Genomic DNA, 19588 nt, shown 5'->3' with positions numbered 1-19588 from the left:
TTTATCTGAAGGCCTGGGAACTGAGACCACTTAGGTGTTTTAAACATTGAGATGACCTATCACGTCCTAAAGGAGGTAGACTTGGACTCTTGAAATCTTTTAGGACTGACAAAGTAGCATTTCAAAGATATATCCTGACCCACTTTTGGAATTCCTCTGTATATGCCTGTGTTCAAAGTGTTTGGACAGAGTGGCCATGGTCACCATGCTTTGGAAATGAGGAGCCTGAGGCTTCATGTATGCTGCCCAAAGTAGTGAACGGCATCCCCCGGCAGGCACAGGCTGAGACAGGTGTCGGGATGGCAGATGCATCTCCGTAGGGCCATGTCACACTAATATAGCTCAGGCTGAGGCTGCTCCCCCGTCCAGAGCGAGTCCCAGCAATGCTCCCTGTACTGGCTTTGCTTCCCTGTGTGTGTGCGCAGGGAGCAGGCCTACAGTTTAAGACAACATGAATATTCAAATGCCATCCCTCAGTCTGCCAGCTGGGTTCTCTTCAGGCCCTAGGAAGACATTTTCCCCCCTTCTCAGGTGTGGGCCTTAGTCTTCCTTGTGTATTGAGGGTGGTATTTATTGAGACCTACCAGACTGGAAGGTGTCCTCTCCCTGTGGTCACCCCAGCAGTGGCTGTTGGGCCTCTGAGGCGGGATCCTCTGGGCATATTGCCACCAGTCGGTCTCTGACTGGGCTCCCAGTTGTTCAATCTCAGACACACATTTCTGTGTTTTCAAGAACTATGGTATTTTCATCACTTTTGTTGGGGTGGGCTACGCCCGCGGCTTTTGCCAGACGGTCACCGGCAAGGCTGGAGACGCGGTACCAACCCACAGGCAGCTTCTTCACACGGGAGGGGACAGCGGTGTGACGCCCGGGGGCTGCGTGCGAGGGCTGGGGCCCTGCCCGCCCGGGGACCCCCGTGCGGGCCGCCGCCAAGCTCACCCGCCCCGCCCGGGGGCCGCGGCCCTGCCCGCCTGGGGGCCTGGCCGCGCCGCCCCCGGAGGGTCTGGCGTGCCCCGGGGAGCCCCTGCGAGGAGGAGGGAGGAGCGCGCAGCGCCATGTGAGCAGCTGGCGGCGGGCAGCGGCCCTCGAGGAAGACGGATGGGGTGAGAGACAGCGCGAGGTCCGGCTGCCAGCGCGGCCTCAGCCCCGCCGCGGAGGGAGCCCCTCCTCCCCGCGGGTGTGCGCCTCTTGCTCCCTGGCCGGGGGGAACCATGGCGTCCAGCGAGGAAGACGGAGGCGGCAACGGCGCGGTGGAGGAGAAGGAGAATGGCAAGAAGAGGAGGCTGGGCGCCCTGGCCACGGCCTGGCTCATCTTCTACAATGTCACCATGACCGCGGGGTAAGCGGGCGCGGGCACGCCGTGGGCCGGCAGCGCGGCGCCTCAGCGGGGCGCGGAGCCGCAGCGCGGAGCGGCGGGAGCCGGGAGCAGCTCGGCCCAGGCGAGGCGGGGTCCGGGAAGCCGGCGGGCTGGCGTAGCCGGGGGGGTAGCTGGGTGTGCGAGCCGGGGGCGCAGGGGAGCCGCCGGGAGCGGGGCTAGCCCTTGCCTGCCGGGCATTGCCTAATACGGTGCAGCGCTGCCAGCCGCCAGCGCGTCACCCCGAGCCCGCCGCAGAGGTTAAGTATAGCCGGGACAGGAATGCCGGGCGGGGGTGCCGCGCAGGCCGCGTCCCTCGGCACAGCCGCCTCCACCACCGCTCCACCGCCGCCCGCCTCCGGGCCAGCCCCCGCAACGCCGCGGCCTCCCGCGCCTCGCCGGGAGGCGGCTGCCGGCCGGCCGCGGAGAGGCGAAAGCGCCCCTCGGTGCCGCCGGGGGTTTCGGGGCGGCGGTCTCGGGCGCTGAGGGGCCGCTGGGGGCTCGGGGCGAGCTGTCCCGGGCGGCGGTTCCCGCCTGCGTCTGGCTTTGTGAGCTCACGCCCCGGGTTACCGTGTGGGGTAGCTCGTTCAGGTCCGTGAGCCCTGGATCTAAACGAGCAGAGCTCGCACCGGCTCCCTGCGAGGTAGAAATTTCCAAAGCCGAGCGTGGTCCTCCTCAGCGCCAGCGGGCATTTAGTGATGAGCAGGGGGTGGGTGGAGGGGGAGAGAGCTGTAATAACCCAAGGGGCTCGTTTGAGCTAGTGCTCCATGCTGCGATGCTTTGCTTTGAGGAGAGTAGGTATTTATTTTGAATAACAGATCATAAGAGCATTCAGGTTTATGTTGTTAATGCTTGAAGCACGTATTTTCGCTTCTTTGAAAATTTGTCCTGTGCGCTAACTCTTGGGAAAAAAACCCCAACACCCTATTAATTTGCACATGCTTAAAAGAAAACCAAGAACGAACAATTTCATAACTTCCAGGCTGACATTCATCACGAGAACAATTTTACCTTGGTTACCAGTGGGTGAGCTCGCTGCCATTTGAATCCCATAGAGCAAAACTGACACACTGTAGTTGAAGCAGGAGTTCAAGCACTGATGCAGAAAGCCAGGAATATGATCGTAATGGCTTTCTTCTCACTAGCATCTGTGCATCTTGAACACATATTGAAGTCTGTTCATATATTGCAGCAGCAGTATATGAAAAGTGCTTTTACTCAATGTAGTTTTTTTCTAGCTGGCAGGCTAATGTTACCTCATTGAATTCCCAGCCTTGTGCTCCATGTGTGAATTTGCTAATGAACACTGAGTCTTGCTGCTGACTTTTATGTCTGTAGAAGATTATCGAACCGTATTAGTTTTGACCTTAGGTGCTGATTCAGTATCTACCACTTCCTTCTCTCCCATCTTCCATTGACATCAAAAGGGATTAAGACACAAAATTTCATATTGTATGTGGAAACGGAGAAATAAGAATAGGAACAAATTCTTATAATCTTTTACGGGTACAATTTAAGAGAAAAATAAACATTTGAAATAGAGCAATACTTTACAGGGGCACTACACAGGATAAATAAGTAACAAGAACAGTATACTTGTCCATTTGTCCAGACAATGCAATATAGCGAAGTGTTTCTAGAGTTTTAACAAACTAATACATAACTGCATGTTAACAACCATTCTAATAAAAAATTGCGGCTTATCTTCCTTTCTAACAAAGGTTTAAGGGACTAAAATGACAGATCAGTACTCAGTCTTACTGAAAGTCCCAACTGGAAATGCTGCTTTTATTATGGAAAGCGTTTTCTATTTCCTGGTGATTTGCAATACTCAGTACAAGGGCTTTCCCAAGATCCAAAGTCAAAACCACTGACAACTAAATAAATGGATCTACAAAAAATCATGTCCAAATAAAAATTTATTTAAGAAAAATATTTGCAGTCTATGCTTCTGAGTGTAGTCCAAGATTACTTCTCTCTGCAACCCTTTTTTTACAGAATGAGGTGCAGAAAACGCTTTGTTAGATTAGATGTATTATTATGTCTTCTCAGGGTAGGACTAGGACGGAGCTGTTGCTGTCACCATTTGTGCTGCCAGCTGGATGTAAACTCACTGTCACCTTATTCTTGCCAAACACTTCACTAGAAACAGGGCAGCTTTACTGTGAAGGACTACCAGTGATATTCCAGTAATTCCTCATTTCCGCAGTGTTGGGAGAAAACCTCAAATTAATGCTCTCAGATTTAAAATCTGTTACAAAATCTAAGTGACACTTTTGGGGGCAAATTTTGGAGCACTGGCAGATGGGATGCATGGGCTTAAAGTAGAAGGGATCAAGGAGAGGAATCATTCCTACCGTGTGAGGAAGCCTGACTAACTCTAAGTAAGTTTGAAATGCCATCATGAAGTGCTGGAATGGGCCGCGCCAAGTGACTGTGTAGCAGTAGGCACCATGTGTAAGAGTTGTTAAGGGGCTGATACTGAAAGTACATGCCATCCGAGGTGAACAGAGAGCTGTCACGGTCCACGCGACTCTCACGCTGTTACAGCATAACGGGTCTGACCAAAGATCGGTATTTCCTCGTACCCCGTTTCCAATGTTAGCCAGTACCTTACGCTTAGGGAAGAGTATAAGAACAGGAGAGTTGTTAAATATTTATCCAAATTTTTATATAAGTATTTCTCCGAATGTTTATATGTTCTCCGAATCTGCCTCTGAGTATTTCTCAGACCCCTCTGCTTTGTCACTCGGGCCCTTCCTTAGCCAGAGCTCATGTCGCTGTACAGCATGCTTGCTATGGCTTTGTGTGCAATGAAAGGACTGAGTAATTGTTCCGAATATCATCAGACAAAAAGTTAAGCTGAAGTTATTGTAATTTCTGTATTTTTATTTTTAACTCTCAAGATAGCCATCCATAGCTCTGGTTATGCCTATAAGTCTATATTAAAGAATTTTTATACTTTCTTAGTCTTTGTGGATTGAAACCTGAAGTTTCAAGGCATCTTGCTAGTGTGATGTTTGTAAGAATGTGGTATAGCTCTGCATTAAGCATGGAAATATGGTACACTATTTTCAAAATCTTAATTATATAAACATGGATTAATTATGTGGAAGGAATGGCGCATGCCTTGGGCTATTGTACTGGGTCTGGGCTGGGTGGTGGGGATCAATCTACGACAGTTTAGAAGTTTATTTTTTTTTAGTCTCAATTTCCATTTGAGATCTCAATTTAAGTTTTATATCAAGTTCCAGTTTGATTAAAAGACACTGTTACGTTCTTTCTTTTACACTGGAAGGGTTATCAGTTGGTAGCATTGTTCAGTTTCCTTAAAAAAATACAAAAAAATTAGCCAGCACCATCAAATGTGCTAGTTAAATATACCTGCCTTTGGAAGCCAGGAGCATAGAGCACCCATCTTTCAGCACTTCGGAGTCTGATTTTCAAAGACGACTTCTCAACACTTTTGAAAACTGAATCATAATGGTAACTTCAGTTGGACAATCACAAACAGAAGCATTCAGATCACTAGTCAGTTCTGAAAATTATGAGTTCAGGGGCCATGAAAAATGTAAAAATGATGTGCATAGGTTCCGGTCCTTTACTTACACAAACCTGCGACCCAAAATGGTGGCTTCAGTGCCAAGTTCATCACGTGTTTTCAAATAACAGTAATTCACAGTAAAGATGCATGGGGATTTAGTAGTAAAAATACGTAGTCACTGCTAGTGAAAAGTCTGATGGACCCATGGTTTTGGGGGGTCCCCTCAATTCAAATCAATCCTCTGAAGGTAAACAAGTCATTCTCTATCCTTTTCCAAGTAAAGAGATAAAAGAGTGTAATGTTTATGTAATATTATATAATATCTATGCCTAAAGATATTTTTAATAATCTCCTAAGAACACTGACAAGTGAAGAACAAAGATATTCCATGAAGAAAATATTCTACTAAATTATTTATGGTGGATGGATATTTTTAGAATTCTAATTTGAAATGTATCCATTCTTTTTCTTTTGTAGGTGGCTGGTATTAGGTATTGCCATGGTGCGGTTTTATATACAGAAAGGAACACATAGAGGCTTATTCAGAAGCGTTCAAAGGACGCTTAAATTTTTCCAGACACTTGCTTTGCTTGAGGTAAATTTTAAACATTAGTTTGCTTTACTGGATGCTGCATATCATAGGCAAAACACATTATTAACCGGAATTTAAGATAAAAACATTATATTAGTACTTAAATTCCTTTTAACTTTATTATTTAATGAAGGATTTTTGGGGGGCAAGGTGATTAGTTGAAACAAATAGACACATTTTTTCAAACTTAATTCTAATATTTCTTTAAATCAAATGCTGCCTGGGAACTGCTTTGATTTGAGAGTCTTTAACTCAAAAGGCAAAATCTCTGAAGGCATTCCAGCCAGCAGATCAACCCTCTAGCTTAGTAGATACCTCGTCTCCATCTCCAGAGATGATAGCTTCCCTCTTATTCCTTATACTGGACTAATTATCCTTCTGTGCCTTTCCTGCTTCTGCTTATTTCCAGACTGGATTCACATGCCCCATATAATCCGTTACAACAAGATCTGTGCAAGTTGTGCAAAGTATTCTTTAAATAGTATGACTTCTGCCAACTGTGCACTAGTGGTCTCAGTTTATGGTACATCTATGGAATGAAACTGTTGGGTGTATTGAGCGCTTACAGTTCTTTCTCAGGCACAACAAAGAGTGCCTATCTACATTTTAACTTTTTTTCTCAATCTGCCTACAACATCTGTAGTTCAAGCAACTATTAAAATCATGTGGCCAGCTGTATATAGACTTTTATGCTATTAAACTTTCACAATAAGTAATTCTACTCAAATCTGTCAAAATAATGAAAAGCACTCTATTTGCTAAACATTACTGACCAGAAAATACAATAAATCTGAAGCTTCATAGCTGTCATTGGCAAAATTATAATAATGTTATCAATCCATAATGAATACAGAACATTTTAAAATTGCTGTGCATTTAGCATCCCTTAATATGACTCCCTCCACACTGTCCTGTAAAATTCTTCTTTGAGTAAGATAATGGAAGGGAAGCTTACTAGTTGAAAAAATAAATGCTTTGTAAGTATCTAAATATGTAATATATACAATTAATTAGGAAAATAAATCTTTTTCATGTGTTTGCACAGATCAGATACTGAGCCCATCAGTATTGGTTGCCAGTGCTCTAACGTGTATTTCTTTTAAAGACTGTTAGCTGGACACAAAAAACCAGTTCTCCTTCAGAATTAAGCCTAGGTTTATATTAATATCAAAAGGCCATGTTTATAGTGTAGATAGTAACATACTGTACATCAGTAACCTCTAACTTATTTTTATTTACAGGTAGTCCACTGTGCAGTTGGTGAGTTCTTTGTTTTAGTTTCACCTGTAACTAATTAAAAGATGAATTGTGGAACAGAGATAACATGTTTCTCTTTTTAAGGAATAGTTCGCACATCTGTGCTTGTGACTGGGGTCCAAGTGAGTTCAAGAATCTTCATGGTGTGGTTCATTGCACATAGTATAAAACAGGTATGTGCGTGAGCAAGTCGTGTTTTGATTGTTTTTAAGGAGAAGCTATCAATACAGTTCTCGTTTCACTAGGAAGACCAAAGTAAAAATTAATGACATTCCTACAGGGAATACTTACACGCTTGAGTGCGATTTTGGAAGTTGGGGTTACAGGATGGAATTTATGTGCTTCTACCTAGGAGATTGGGTCTGGGTCTTAGCTGTGAATCAGCACTGTCTTCAGCGTCGCGCCGGCTGTGGTCAGCCTAAGTGAGATCAATGACTACTGTTATTTACCAGCAAATCTACCACAGTGTTACTGGTTCCCTTTCAAAAACTTACATTAGCACTTACTGAATTAATCTAAATGAAAATATGTCTTAAACGGAATTTACCTGGATAAACATGGTTGTGATTTTGTGATTTATTTTAGGAACCTTCTCAAGATTTTAATGTTATGGTAATATTAACATTTGATGGCATGCATACTGCATTGTTTTCATTAAAATATATATCAAATCATCCAGCATGCCAACAGTGATGCCTAAGGTCCTGTATAAATGACAATAGTTTATTTGCCTGGCTGTAGGTGGTTATTGTAAGTCTAGTGATTCATTAGCAGAATGAAACAAGCAGACTGCTTACAGCTAGTAGATAGGACATTCAGTTCAGTTTCTGAGGTCTGCTTTCTGTAAAGGGCATGTAAGAATTAAGTGGTAGATTTTAAGTCTCTGCTCCTGATCTTTAGACTTAAAAAGCTGAGCCATTAAACTGTCTCACCAGCAGATGGCATATGCTTTTTTGCTGATGGGATCCCATAGCACCTGCCTCAGTTGTCAAATCCCTTTGTGTCAGTTCACTGAGGTTTTGTTTTCTACACTTGCATCTTTTCCTTTATTGTCGCTTTTCTTAACATGGAATAGCTTTTTTTTTTTTTTTTTTTTTGTAAACTAAGTGTTTTCATTTTTCCCTTAGGGGAAATCTCAAATTTCCCTTAAGGGAAATCTCAAAGATTATCAAGGTTTTTATATTGAATGTTTACATGAATGCTGGAATAAAGCACTGCATTTTGCCATTTTATTATTATCTGCAGTGCATTAAGTCTTTAGCATATCCAGCATTTCTTTTGTTTCCTCTGTCTTCAGTACAGTAGGTCAAGCTGTGTCCAGGAAAAAAATACATCTGAATGTATGTCTGTTTGTATTTCACGCTGTTATTGCTTAGCAGGCACGAATGTTCAGGGCCACTTTAGGTGGTGAGAGGCATGTTAGTGATAATAGCCAGACCCAGATCTCTCTACTTGGCTGGAGATTTGCAAGGCAACAGATAGGAATTCTCTGCATACTTATTTAAAGCTCTTCTGCTTGGATTTAGCACGGTGACATGAGTCCAAGTTCGGGTTATCAATGTTTGTCTCTAATCGCATGAGGCTAAGAACAGCCTAATTCTTTCTGTCTTCCCTTTGCTTATTTGTTTGAATGTCTTTGCACTGCAGTTGTTGCTATTTGTTTGTGAGTTTGGTGGTATTTTTATATCTCCTTTTGTGATGTTGGTGAGATCCTTTCACTAAAAGTGCACCTTCTTTGACTGACACATTGAGGGCACGATTTTATAAGATGATAAGCACTTATAATTTTTCTTGACTTTTGACAAAGTTGTGCATTTTCAGCATCTTTGAGATGTATTAAGCTTTGTCACCGTGTTGCATTTTATTAAAAAAAATGGTTTCCCTTTTTTGTAATTTTAACAAAACTTGTGTTACTTTATTTTATTTCACAGACATCCCTGGAGCTTTTCAGCCTTCAGGCATGGAAGTATATTACAAAATTCCTCCCCTTTTAAAGAAAAGAAAATTACTTGCATGTAATTCTTCTCAGAAGGTAGTGTTTGTAATAGATCCCCACGTGCCTTCTTTGTATTTGGGGACTTTTGTTTATTTGTTCACCTAGAGTGAAAAAGAACCGATGTTTTGAAACAGCAGATAGGCGTGCTACCTACCGATGAGGCAGTTTAATGACTCAGAACTTAAATCTTAAACGGGATTGTTGAGTGAGTTTACCCAAAGCTCCTGATCTCCCACTACTGTTCATTTAGTGATCCATCTGTGTTCCAGCTCCTTAACTATCTCACAGCTCCCTGAAGTCTGCCAAATTTGATCTTCTGCGACTAAGTTCCAGTTAGTAGATTATACTAAGCAATTCCTTTTGTCTGAAGTTTCATGGTGAGGAAGAAGCAAGGTAAAAAGTAAGAGAAAGTCTAGGAGACAGAGTAGTGAAATGCAGAATGGGTAAAAACTGATTATGAAAGGAACATATCTTCTGTGTTGTTTTCTTCTTGCTGTTTTGAGGAGTAAGAAAATAAACAAATAAATCAACCACAAATAAAAAGAGGGAGACAGTTAGATAGCATAGTGAAAATGCAGATAGAGAATGAAGAGGAGGAATTAGCTCAATTATAGGGTTTTGTATGTTGATATTTGCATAATGGATAAAGATGTTCAGTTTGCAAAATGTCTGTATGTTAGTAAATACATATGATAAAGAACTGTACATGGTAATGGTTTCAGCATATCACTTTTATGCCAAAATTTTCTTTCTTTACAAGATGTTAGTTCTGTTCCATATATCTTAAACAGAAGTCTGTTGCAGTTTGCACAGAAAAGAAGCTTAAGGATGAAGAAAGTGTTGGTTCTTTATACTTCTGCAGATCCAGAATGAGGAGAGCGTTATTCTTTTTCTGGTCGTATGGACTGTGACAGAGATTACTCGATATTCCTTCTACACATTCAACCTGCTCAACCATTTGCCATACTTCATTAAATGGGCCAGGTGGAGATGTCTTGTACTTCAGTTTCTCATGGTTCTGTGCATGTTAGTTTCACGCATGCTGAGCTAACACACAGGAGAGCAGATGTTTGAGCTTTGGTTATGTGTCAGCAGAGTGCAAGTCAGTTGCTTTCTGTACTTGGGATCATTGTTACTTGGTTTAAAATGTTAAAAATATTTTAGCTGACATTTTGGGGTGTGATTTGCTCTTTGCTTTCTGTGTCTCACACTTTGAACTCTGCTTTAACTTTAATTTTTTTTCTTTATCTTTGGAGTCATCTTTTAACTTACACTATGACTCCTTAAGATGCTTTTGAATACAATGCCCAAAATTAAGCACCTGTGCTAGTCTTTGTGGATTTCAGTTCTTTGAAAATGTGGGAGTTGTTGTCACTCAATCTTATGTGTATTAGTACTTTATGAGAAGTTCTGCTTTATCAGAGCTTTTATAAGGTTATATTCATGTAGTGAAGCTAAATATTGACTTAGTTTAGCCCACATAAAAAGTGTGTTCCATATCAAAACTGCTTTGATTTTGAAGCATACTTAAGGTTGGCCACTAGGTCAGATATATTGCAGAGACTGCATGTTTATCAGGAGACTTAACTGGAAGAGTAGTATTCTCTGTAGTCATTATTTGAAAAATACATGTAAGACAGACAGACTTACACTGTTAGAAGGAAAATATCTTACCTATGTTCAGCACAGGAGACTCTTATTTAAAAGAGTGTTTGTTTATTTTCCTTTATTTTTGTTTTATAAATAATGCAGTTCTGATGCTTCTAATGCACTTCTTTGATATGTCTGATATTTATGTCCATTCTTATAATACATTATCTTTTTGCTAATACCTAAGGTGGTAGCCTTGGTTATGTTTAAACACTAAATGGCAAACTTAAAAATAATCAGGTACAGTTTCATTAATAATTTTTTATGTGGGCTTCAGAAAGAGAAATGCATTCAGAAAGTACTACATTGACAGATACACTTTTTGCCATCAAGTCAGTGTATCTTGAATGACAGAATTTTTGTTTCCTTATAATAGACAATAGGGAAAACTGACATTCTCACAGCAGAGATATATGGTGAAATGTACTATAAACAAAACATTTGAAACTGTGCTATCTTTTCATAGAGTCCAAAATATCCCACCAAGATTTATGGATAATCAAACAGCACAACTGGGCATAATTTCAGTACTCCCAGGGAGTTGGAAATTTCTGATCTTTAGCTTATAATTGTAAAAGATTTCCCTGTCCATTGTTAATGGAATAGGTATGCTCTAACTTTTAGTTCAGAATTTTTACTTCAGTTTTTTTTCACTGCATAGAGACAAACTGTGTGTAGGTCATGGCATCAGTTCCTTCTTATACTTCCCCTAATCTGTTCTCTGACCTGTGAGTCCTCTAAGCCCATTTGCTCAAGGAGGGTTTCATGTTTGGTTGCTGCTGTTTTGGATCTCATCTCTTTTGCTCATGGAGCGCACACTGTACCTTTCTCTCTGTGCGACAGCTCTCATTGCTGTTCCCTGCATGAACTCGAGAGCTGTTCCTTAGGAGAAACTGCATCTCCATGGTGCATTATGCGTGAGGACAGCACAAACCCTACTGACTACATTTTTCGTTTTGTCACCACCTATGTGGCCTATGGCATTCAAACCACATTTTCTTTAAACTGAATGCCTTCGCCTTTTATTTGAACATCTTCTTCCCATTTTAAAATGGATCTGATAAGTTTCTGGCACTTTCATTTTCTTTGATCTTTTATTTCCATTTCCATTAGTGGTAAATGTAGTATTATTTGGATTTCCCATGTGGCAGTGGGTAAAACAGGTTTCTGATGTTTTTCAATGTTTTCATTATTTTCAAAGAAATTATAATACAGAGTTGACCCAGTGTGTGTGCACTGTGACAAAGATGTGTAGGATCATCTGAATTTGGGATCCAGTCCTGGTCTGAATCCTGTCAGTGACAACAGGAGCAAGATCAGTAAGTTTAAAAAAAAGACATTATTGGAGACTACAAATTTGCAGATTTTTTACTCTTTAGGATTAGAAAGACATACAAACATTCTGATACTTCACTGTTTTTAAATAAAAGGACTGAGGAATGCATTCTCTGTAAACCTAAGCAACACTATCCAAAGTAACTGAAACTGGTATTCTGTGCCAAGTCAGAATGTGGTCCTTGATTTTGGTGCAGAAGCTACCGTAATACATTGCTGTGCCACTAATAATAGTAAGAGGAAATTTTAAATTCATGGGGTGTTTCTCACAAGGGTTTTTTTTTAATGCAGATACAACTTTTTTATCATTTTGTATCCTGCTGGAGTTGCAGGTGAACTGCTAACCATATATGCTGCTTTACCCTATGTGAAGAAAACAGGAATCTTTTCACTGAGACTTCCCAACAAATATAACGTCTCCTTTGACTATTATTACTTCCTTATTATTGTCATGTTCTCCTATGTGCCATGTAAGTATTACTTAACTGTAGTAACGCTAACAGCATAATAATCAATTATCAGCAAGGCTGGAAACACTGCGTGTAGTTAAATTTACTGAACACTTTCTACTATAAAAATCTGTTTTCTATTGTTCCAAGCTTTGCTGTGCTTTAATTGGTTAGACTGAAATTTTCCATCCTGTTATCTGCCTCAGAACATAAGCTGTCTTAAAAACTTCAGTGAAAATGCTAAAAGCATTTCTAAGACTTGGACAAAGTAAAAAACCTATTTGCTTACACACAGAAATGTCTGTAACTGTGTCGCTGAGAATTTCTAGTGCCTCTGCCACTTTGAAGCCACGGCTTAAAAATTGTCCTGCAAGTTGTGCCAGAGATTTGCCTTGTTTTTATTGCTATTAATATCCATTTACGTGTCACCTCTGAAAATCACCATTTGAGCATGCTCGGGAAAAACTTGAGGCAATATTCTCCAAGATTTCATTTTCACAGAAATCCCCCCCCCCCAAACCTCTCTGGACATACTTCAGTCCTTGGTTTAATCAGATTGTCCTTGTACTTCTGGATACCAGAAGCCACAGATCAATTGGCTAACTAGAGCTAAACTTAGAGAGACTCTCTCTCTTGCACTTCCAGTGTTATTTCCACTGGTACCTAAGCAGTGTAGACAAGGAGAAAGCAACCTGATTCAGATATAGCACCATGAATGGGGATAGACCAAACTAGGCAAATAGAATATTTTAGATAGTCTGGACAATGAGGCTAGAAACAAGGCAAGAGATTAGGGAGAGGCATTGAGAAGCAGGAAAACTGATGTTAAAAGGGTCTGTGATCTGCATTCATAAAAGGTATTCCTTTAAGAAGTTGACCTTAAACATAGACTTTCACAGTATGCACACACACTGTGAAATTTTTTGTCACAAGAAATCATGAAGGCCAACGAGGGGAGATTTATATGAGTAAAAAATGTCCTAAGCCATCGTAACTTACTAACAGTTTTACAATTGTTTATATAACTTAATGCTTCAGGAATAAATCCAATTTTCTATCCGTTAAATATAAGGATCAAATGTATCAGCAGGGCAGTAATACAATAAATCTCAGAGGGCCAGGAGAGAGGGAGCTCCTCACTTCAAATTTGAACAAGTAGGGTAAATTTGTATCCTCCTCAAGGTCTTAATTCAAACATGCTTACCTTAGCACAAATTTGAAGACTTCAGGCGCTGCCGGAAAGTGGTTAAATCCTGTTTATACAAAGAAAGTGTTGGAGGGAAGGAAGTTCCTTAAACACAGGGTACACATCCAGGGGGCCTTGTCTGACTTTTGAGTAATTACTGTTTTGTAATTCACTGCAACATTCATGACTTGCTATTATTTACCTTAACGAACTGCAGCACTGTGCGCCATAATTTTTCCTCAGTTCATCATTCTGCAAAGTTGTATTTTTCCATTATGTGATCTGTTGATTTTTTTTCATCTAATTTGCTCTCTTTTATGCTTCGATCAAGTATTTCCACAACTCTACTTCCACATGTTGCGGCAGAGAAGAAGGGTGCTTCACGGAGAAGTGATTGTGGAAAAGGACGATTGAATCAAGCCGTGTGACTATGGTGCTTCTAATGGAAAAAAAGAGGGTAAAAAAAGAAAACTTCCTGTGATTTTTCTGAGTCCAAGTTTTAAAACATGGAACAAGAATAAACAACTGTGCATAAAATAGCATGGACTGTATTATTTTTACAACTAATATATCTTCAGACTTACCTTTTCATCCTTGGTTTCACTTTGATTTTTAATTGTTCATTTCTTCAGGCAAATTGTTTTCTTATTTTCAGTAGGCTGACAAATAGCTTTAAGAATTGGAATAGTTGGCTACTGTGCTTTCTATTCTGAAAGTTCTATTATGACCTGTAGTCATCATCAAGAACAGAAGGAGAGTTGATAAGTTGTACTGAAAGCGAGTCTTCTGGAAAACAGAGCATAAATTAGGTAATGATGTTTTTCATAGACTAGGTGGCTTAAATGTTATTTAAGATTTATATTAAATACTACCTTTCCAGTTATAAGTACTGTTAGCATGTTGTTCAACATTCTTTGAATTACAGGATCACACTGGAGAATTCCAGAAGGACTTTTGAAAGGAGCTGGATTCTTGATTGTCAGTGCAAATTTAGATCTCTCTGTATTTTCATTTGTAATTTTAAAGATACGTAGAATAATAGATATAATATTAACTGGTTAAAAGTTTGTGCTGAGGAGTAGACTTGATGTGCCTACCTTTCTCTGATGAGTGGCTGGAATGGGACTCGTTTGCAGAGGAAGACTGATTGTCAGCATGTTTCTTATTCTATGTTTAATTATGTATGCAGAAAAATTATGATACTGCATTTAGAAACTGTAGCTATAGTGAGATATTTAACTTCTTATAAATAGCTAAGTGGGATAAAATATATTTGAAATAGAGTCTTAAAATATAAATTGTGCTTTGAATCATCCCATTGTGCAATCTTAATTGCTCCCTCCCCATTAATTGTTTATACTGTGTTGACCTAATTCTACTTAATGTCTTCAATAATCTGCAAGAGGGATCTGCAGTATATTAATAAAAGTTACAGATGATATTACACTATATGATACCTGAGTGGGAGAGGTCCAACAGATGGATTAAACGTAGACAAGAATTAGACGCAGCCTAAGAGACTCAGAGAAAAGGTAATGCATTTGAGGAAACTTGGGTACTTAGTGAGAGAGAGAGAGAAGATTGAAATGTAATAATGTAGTAAGAAGCCTTGATAATGTAGGCAACAAAGTTGCTTCTGGCATCACTAATGTCAAAAGAAGAGTATATATGCAGAAGAGCTGCATCAGGCAGCTGGAAATCAGAATACTCCTTGTGATTGCTGAGGTCATTTCTGGAGTACAGTCTTATATTTTGGGTATCTCAGGGGTGAGGAATTGGGTCAATCTTCTGAAGTCAGAGAACAGTAACAAAATTAGTTGAAGTGAGAAATAAGTCGGAAAGATTGAGTTGCTAAGTATGTATAATTTTTTGTTATGTGACAAATACATGTAAAGGAAGAGGCTTTCTAAGTATAAAGGTGGGATTATATACATTTGAAACAAGGCAAATATCCAGTGAATATCAGGAGAAAGATCCTACCGATGAGATCAGTTAGGTTATGGAATGACACAGTAGTGCTTATCAATGCATACAAGTTCTTGGAAGGTTTTAAGTTAGATGTAGTGCAATAGTGGAAAATAATCTTCCTTTGGCGAGAGTTTGAACTACATACTTGAATAGGCTGTTTCCATTTTTAGCTTCAATGATTCGATGATAATACAGCTTTTTTGAAAATTGTAGATACACCTTTTTCTGGTGTATCAGGTAATTTGATGAAAAAGCAAGGATTTACTACATCCCTAACTTTCAAATTCCATTTTGTGCCTTAAATTTGTGATATTTGTGCATGTCTTCATTACATGTAAATTAGTTTCCTTTTAAATGACAGGTGCATAGTGGACTTGAGATAGAATAGTTGTATTTCTTACAATTTTAAAAGGTGTAATCTTTGTATTTTTTAGAACAAATTTCATGCAAGGTGCTATAATTTAACTTATTACTTCTCCGTTTTATATGCAGCTAAAATTATTAGAAGTTTAAAATATAAACTACATTTACACCACTGAATCACAAAATAGTTGTGTTACACATGTTCAGACTAGCACTTGTATTTGTCCAAAGTTCTTAGAGTACTGTTTTATAAAGTTCACTTGCTTTTTGATCCACGAGGAACATCATGGCAGTTTTTAGAAGTATTTCTCAGTTAGCAAGCAGAAGGGTGTGATAAAATATGAGTAACTTAAGATTAGATTAAGTTCATGTCTCTTTTTTTACTGTCAGGGCAGCTCACTGAAGACCATAGCTATCAATTCATTGAAAATGCATTGCGTACTTTAAGGATGTGATTTTGAAAGCCTTGATCGGATGAGTGTATCCCACAGATACTATTCCTGTAACAAAAGGAATACCTGTGCTATAATGCTGTATTATATTTATTTTCATTGTGGCTTAATAATATTACCATATGTCAGTCAAGGAGCTATTTTTATATCCTTTTGTACATGTGACATGAAAAAACACAGCACTGTTTGCTAAAATCCTGGGTTTGCACTTTCATAAAGCAACAGTGTACAAGGTAATGATACAGTTTTAAAAGTGATTTACAGCTACAGAAGAGTCTTGCTAAATGATAAATGAATAAAAATAAAGCTAAAAATGACTTACAGTATTGCATTCAATCTTTGATAGACCAGAGAGATTGCCATGTAGATTAGTTTACATGGCATGTACTTTAAAAAAACCAAGTAACGTTCTTTTCTTCCTCTTCTTTTTTGATTGAAGCCTTTCACTGAAGCCTCAGTGTATACCTTTTGTTTTAATATCTTCTCAAAGATAGTGAGCATTGCAGGTAAAATCCTCTTACCATTGACTTCAGATGGGCCAGGATTTTATCCTAGGTAGCTTACTTAAACTTCAGTATAACATCATGAAACACTTAATTAGCTTGTTAAATGGACATAAAAAATTAAGTATGATTTTCATATGGTGCTCTCTTTCCAACTTCTTTTTGACACCTGTCTTTTTTGTCTTCCTCTCTGCAATATTCCTAGTTTTCTAAAGCATTGAAATCCTCCTGTTTCTGAAAGATTAGGAATGTATTCAAACATCAGTGTCTTTAATGGTTTGATGTAGTCTTTAACAAATTGTTTGTATAAAGGTGTTTTCTTACTTATGATATATATGCCTTCTGGAATGTATTAATATAGAGTATGACCTTATGGAGCTTTTTTAATGACAATACATAGGAATAGGCATTTGGAAGGAGATTCCTATTCATCAGGCGACATTTCCTACTATTGGTAGTAACATAAACACACCGTCCTTTTTATAAACTCCAGCTGAAAGCAGTTGGATTTCTTGAGGTTCCCCCCAACACTCACACACTGTTCCCACTGGGAAGGGCTGTTCTGGGACAGATTGGGTGAATCACCTTGTTTCACAGCTCTGCCCGGAATGTCTAGAGGCCAGATCCTGGCCTCAGGGCATGGGCAGTACAAAGGAATATGATGGTGAGAAATTGCATCTTCCACATTAGCTGCCAGGAGGGTCACTGAGGCCATTGTAAACAGTAGTTGATAGGCGTCATTTCTCTGAGAGCTCAATGTGCTCTTATACCTTCTGTGTAGGGAGCTCATGAGATCAGCTGGGAGGATCTCTGTGCACAAAGGGTGTGTAACAGAAAGGGCTTTTCCGCTCCGCCCAGCTATCTTATTACTATCAATAAGCCTATATTTCTTGAAATACTGGTATGCCAAGATAGCTATGCCACACTGCTCTCAATTGTATAGGTCAAAATTAACAGCCTTGGAGAAATGGTGCAGTGCGCTGCTTCTAATTCCCATTGAACATAACATTTAGCCAGGTTCATGTTAATGGACAGATTGCAATGAGTAGTTAACAGGGAGGTGCATGGAGACCTTTTCTGTGACCAGAGGAAACCTACCTTTTCTTATCCAGAAGGAAACGTGCATTTTAAATCTAGGTCTAGCTACTGCTCTGACTGTGGTACTTGTACTCTTCACAGTAGCTTACTTTAGTGGATGTTTGGATATTTATATGATTAGTAAATAAACTAGAATGAAAACAAATTACAACCATTACAAAAAATTATAATTTAAGGTAGTTGCTACATTAACAGTTTTTGTGAATTCAGCTCTTACTCAATCTGCCTTAGAACAAAAAAAAGGAAGGAAAATTAATACAAATAAGTGTTCTGCACTAAGCAGGAGGGCTTCATAAATCAAAATTTTCAGGCAGGCAAACTGGCTGCAGTTGTTTATAAAGGATTGGTTAAATGTGTTTTTGAACAAAGAAGTTGAAAGCTTTTCTGAAAATTAAATTTTATTTCATAATGTATATTTTAAAATGTGCTCAGAGATACTGTATTGTTTATTACCAGTTTACAATTTAAATTAATGCTGAACGTACACTTTTTATAGATGATTAACTGTAGCCCATTAAAATGTTTTATTCTATGTTTGTTACAATGGCTGTTTAAGAAACAAACACCTCATGTTTCTGCAAAGCTCTGTGATCTCTTGCTCAAGTGAGTTGCAGTATTGTTAGTGCCTACTAAGCTTTACAGCGCTGTTAAAGTGGCAGGTTGATATTTGCTAAGGATAAATCCTTAAACTTGCTTTCATGACAGCACACCTTAATAGTGGGTGGTACTCCTGGTTCAATGTCTGGTACTGTACGCCACTGATGCCGTTCTAGGGGTCTTGAATGCCTTCAGTAGGACTGAAGGCTTTACAGATGTCAGTGATTCATCCTTATGAATTACCAGATTGAAAGACCTGTCTTGTGAACTCTTAGGTCACAAAAATGAGTAAGTCTGACAAGTGAACTTAAGGCTGTACCAAGACAAACTGGAGAACCTGGATGTTTGGTAACTCTAGCCCTCTCATAGGAACTTGCTGTCAATTTCAGGCCTGCAACTGGTGGTGGCTTTCAAGTTCTAAAATGTACAGTACTTTCTGTGTCATGTTGTATCAACTTAAACATGTTGTCTTTTTATTGAGAGCTCTCTTGCTTCTCTGTTCAGTCTTGAATGTATTTTCTGTCCTTTCAGTTGATGGCTTTGTAGAAGTGTAAGTACAGAAATATTTATCTAAGTGTATCATGTATAGAATTGTACTTAAAGATTCTTAATAATGTAAATGCACCACAGCTGCTCATTATTGTTATTTTTTCTGAAATGCGTTATCATTAGCAGTTTACACAGACAGGAAAACAGCACAATATGATACTTTTAATAAGTTATTTATTTGCAAAGATTATAAGATTTGTTGAGCTATAGATTCAGATATTTGTTTTAGAGATTGTTAATACTGTAGCACTGTAGAAATTCATCATCAATTAAAAGACATGTTCTAAACTACGTTCTATTTGATTTTTTTTTTTTTTTTTTTTGTAGCATGTAGAAGTCAGCTCATACAACTGTTCAGCGTATTACACCAGACTGGTATCTGTTTACAAATACTATACTTTTTCATCTGGAACTATTTCACAAATTAATCTTGAGGTCCCCTATAACATATTTACTGTTAGCCAGCCTTCCTTTTTATATTTCTTAAAATATATTCCCTTAAAAAAGAGGTAGGTGTGAGTAGTAATATTGGTTTATCAAACAAAAGGGAAAAATACAGGGCATTAAAGAGAATGTATAACATCTGTCAACATGTATGAAGAAAATTGTGTTACAGTGGTCCCGAAATCGGTATTACAATAGTGGATATTTCAGTGTTTTGGAACAGGACTTTTTTGTGGTATCAACCTTTGATG

The 19588-nt window shown here is 39.2% G+C and overlaps 1 protein-coding gene across 1 annotated transcript; it reads left to right on the top strand.

The window, feature by feature from the left end:
• The first annotated feature begins 1152 nt into the window (after nucleotides 1–1152).
• On the top strand, nucleotides 1153–19184 carry HACD1 (3-hydroxyacyl-CoA dehydratase 1). The gene is made up of 7 exons (XM_076331635.1): nucleotides 1153–1339; nucleotides 5376–5493; nucleotides 6732–6750; nucleotides 6832–6920; nucleotides 9606–9727; nucleotides 12020–12198; nucleotides 13695–19184. Exons 1-7 carry the CDS (start codon nucleotides 1212–1214, stop codon nucleotides 13775–13777), a joined length of 738 nt encoding a protein of 245 aa, XP_076187750.1. The 5' UTR covers nucleotides 1153–1211; the 3' UTR covers nucleotides 13778–19184.
• The last annotated feature ends 404 nt before the right edge of the window (nucleotides 19185–19588 follow it).

The sequence above is a fragment of the Aptenodytes patagonicus genome, chromosome 2 (genome assembly GCF_965638725.1).
Source record: "Aptenodytes patagonicus chromosome 2, bAptPat1.pri.cur, whole genome shotgun sequence".
NCBI lineage: Eukaryota > Metazoa > Chordata > Aves > Sphenisciformes > Spheniscidae > Aptenodytes > Aptenodytes patagonicus.
Note: the sequence above shows the minus strand (reverse complement) of the source record. Positions and strands in the feature narration are given on the sequence as shown.

Coding starts and splice junctions, on each gene's coding strand:
- HACD1 (XM_076331635.1), top strand. CDS start 1,212: ATGGCGTCCAGCGAGGAAGACGGAGGCGGCAACGGCGCGGTGGAGGAG. Junction 6,921..9,605: donor TTGCACATAGTATAAAACAG/GTATGTGCGTGA, acceptor ATACTTCTGCAG/ATCCAGAATGAGGAGAGCGT. Junction 12,199..13,694: donor CATGTTCTCCTATGTGCCAT/GTAAGTATTACT, acceptor GCTTCGATCAAG/TATTTCCACAACTCTACTTC.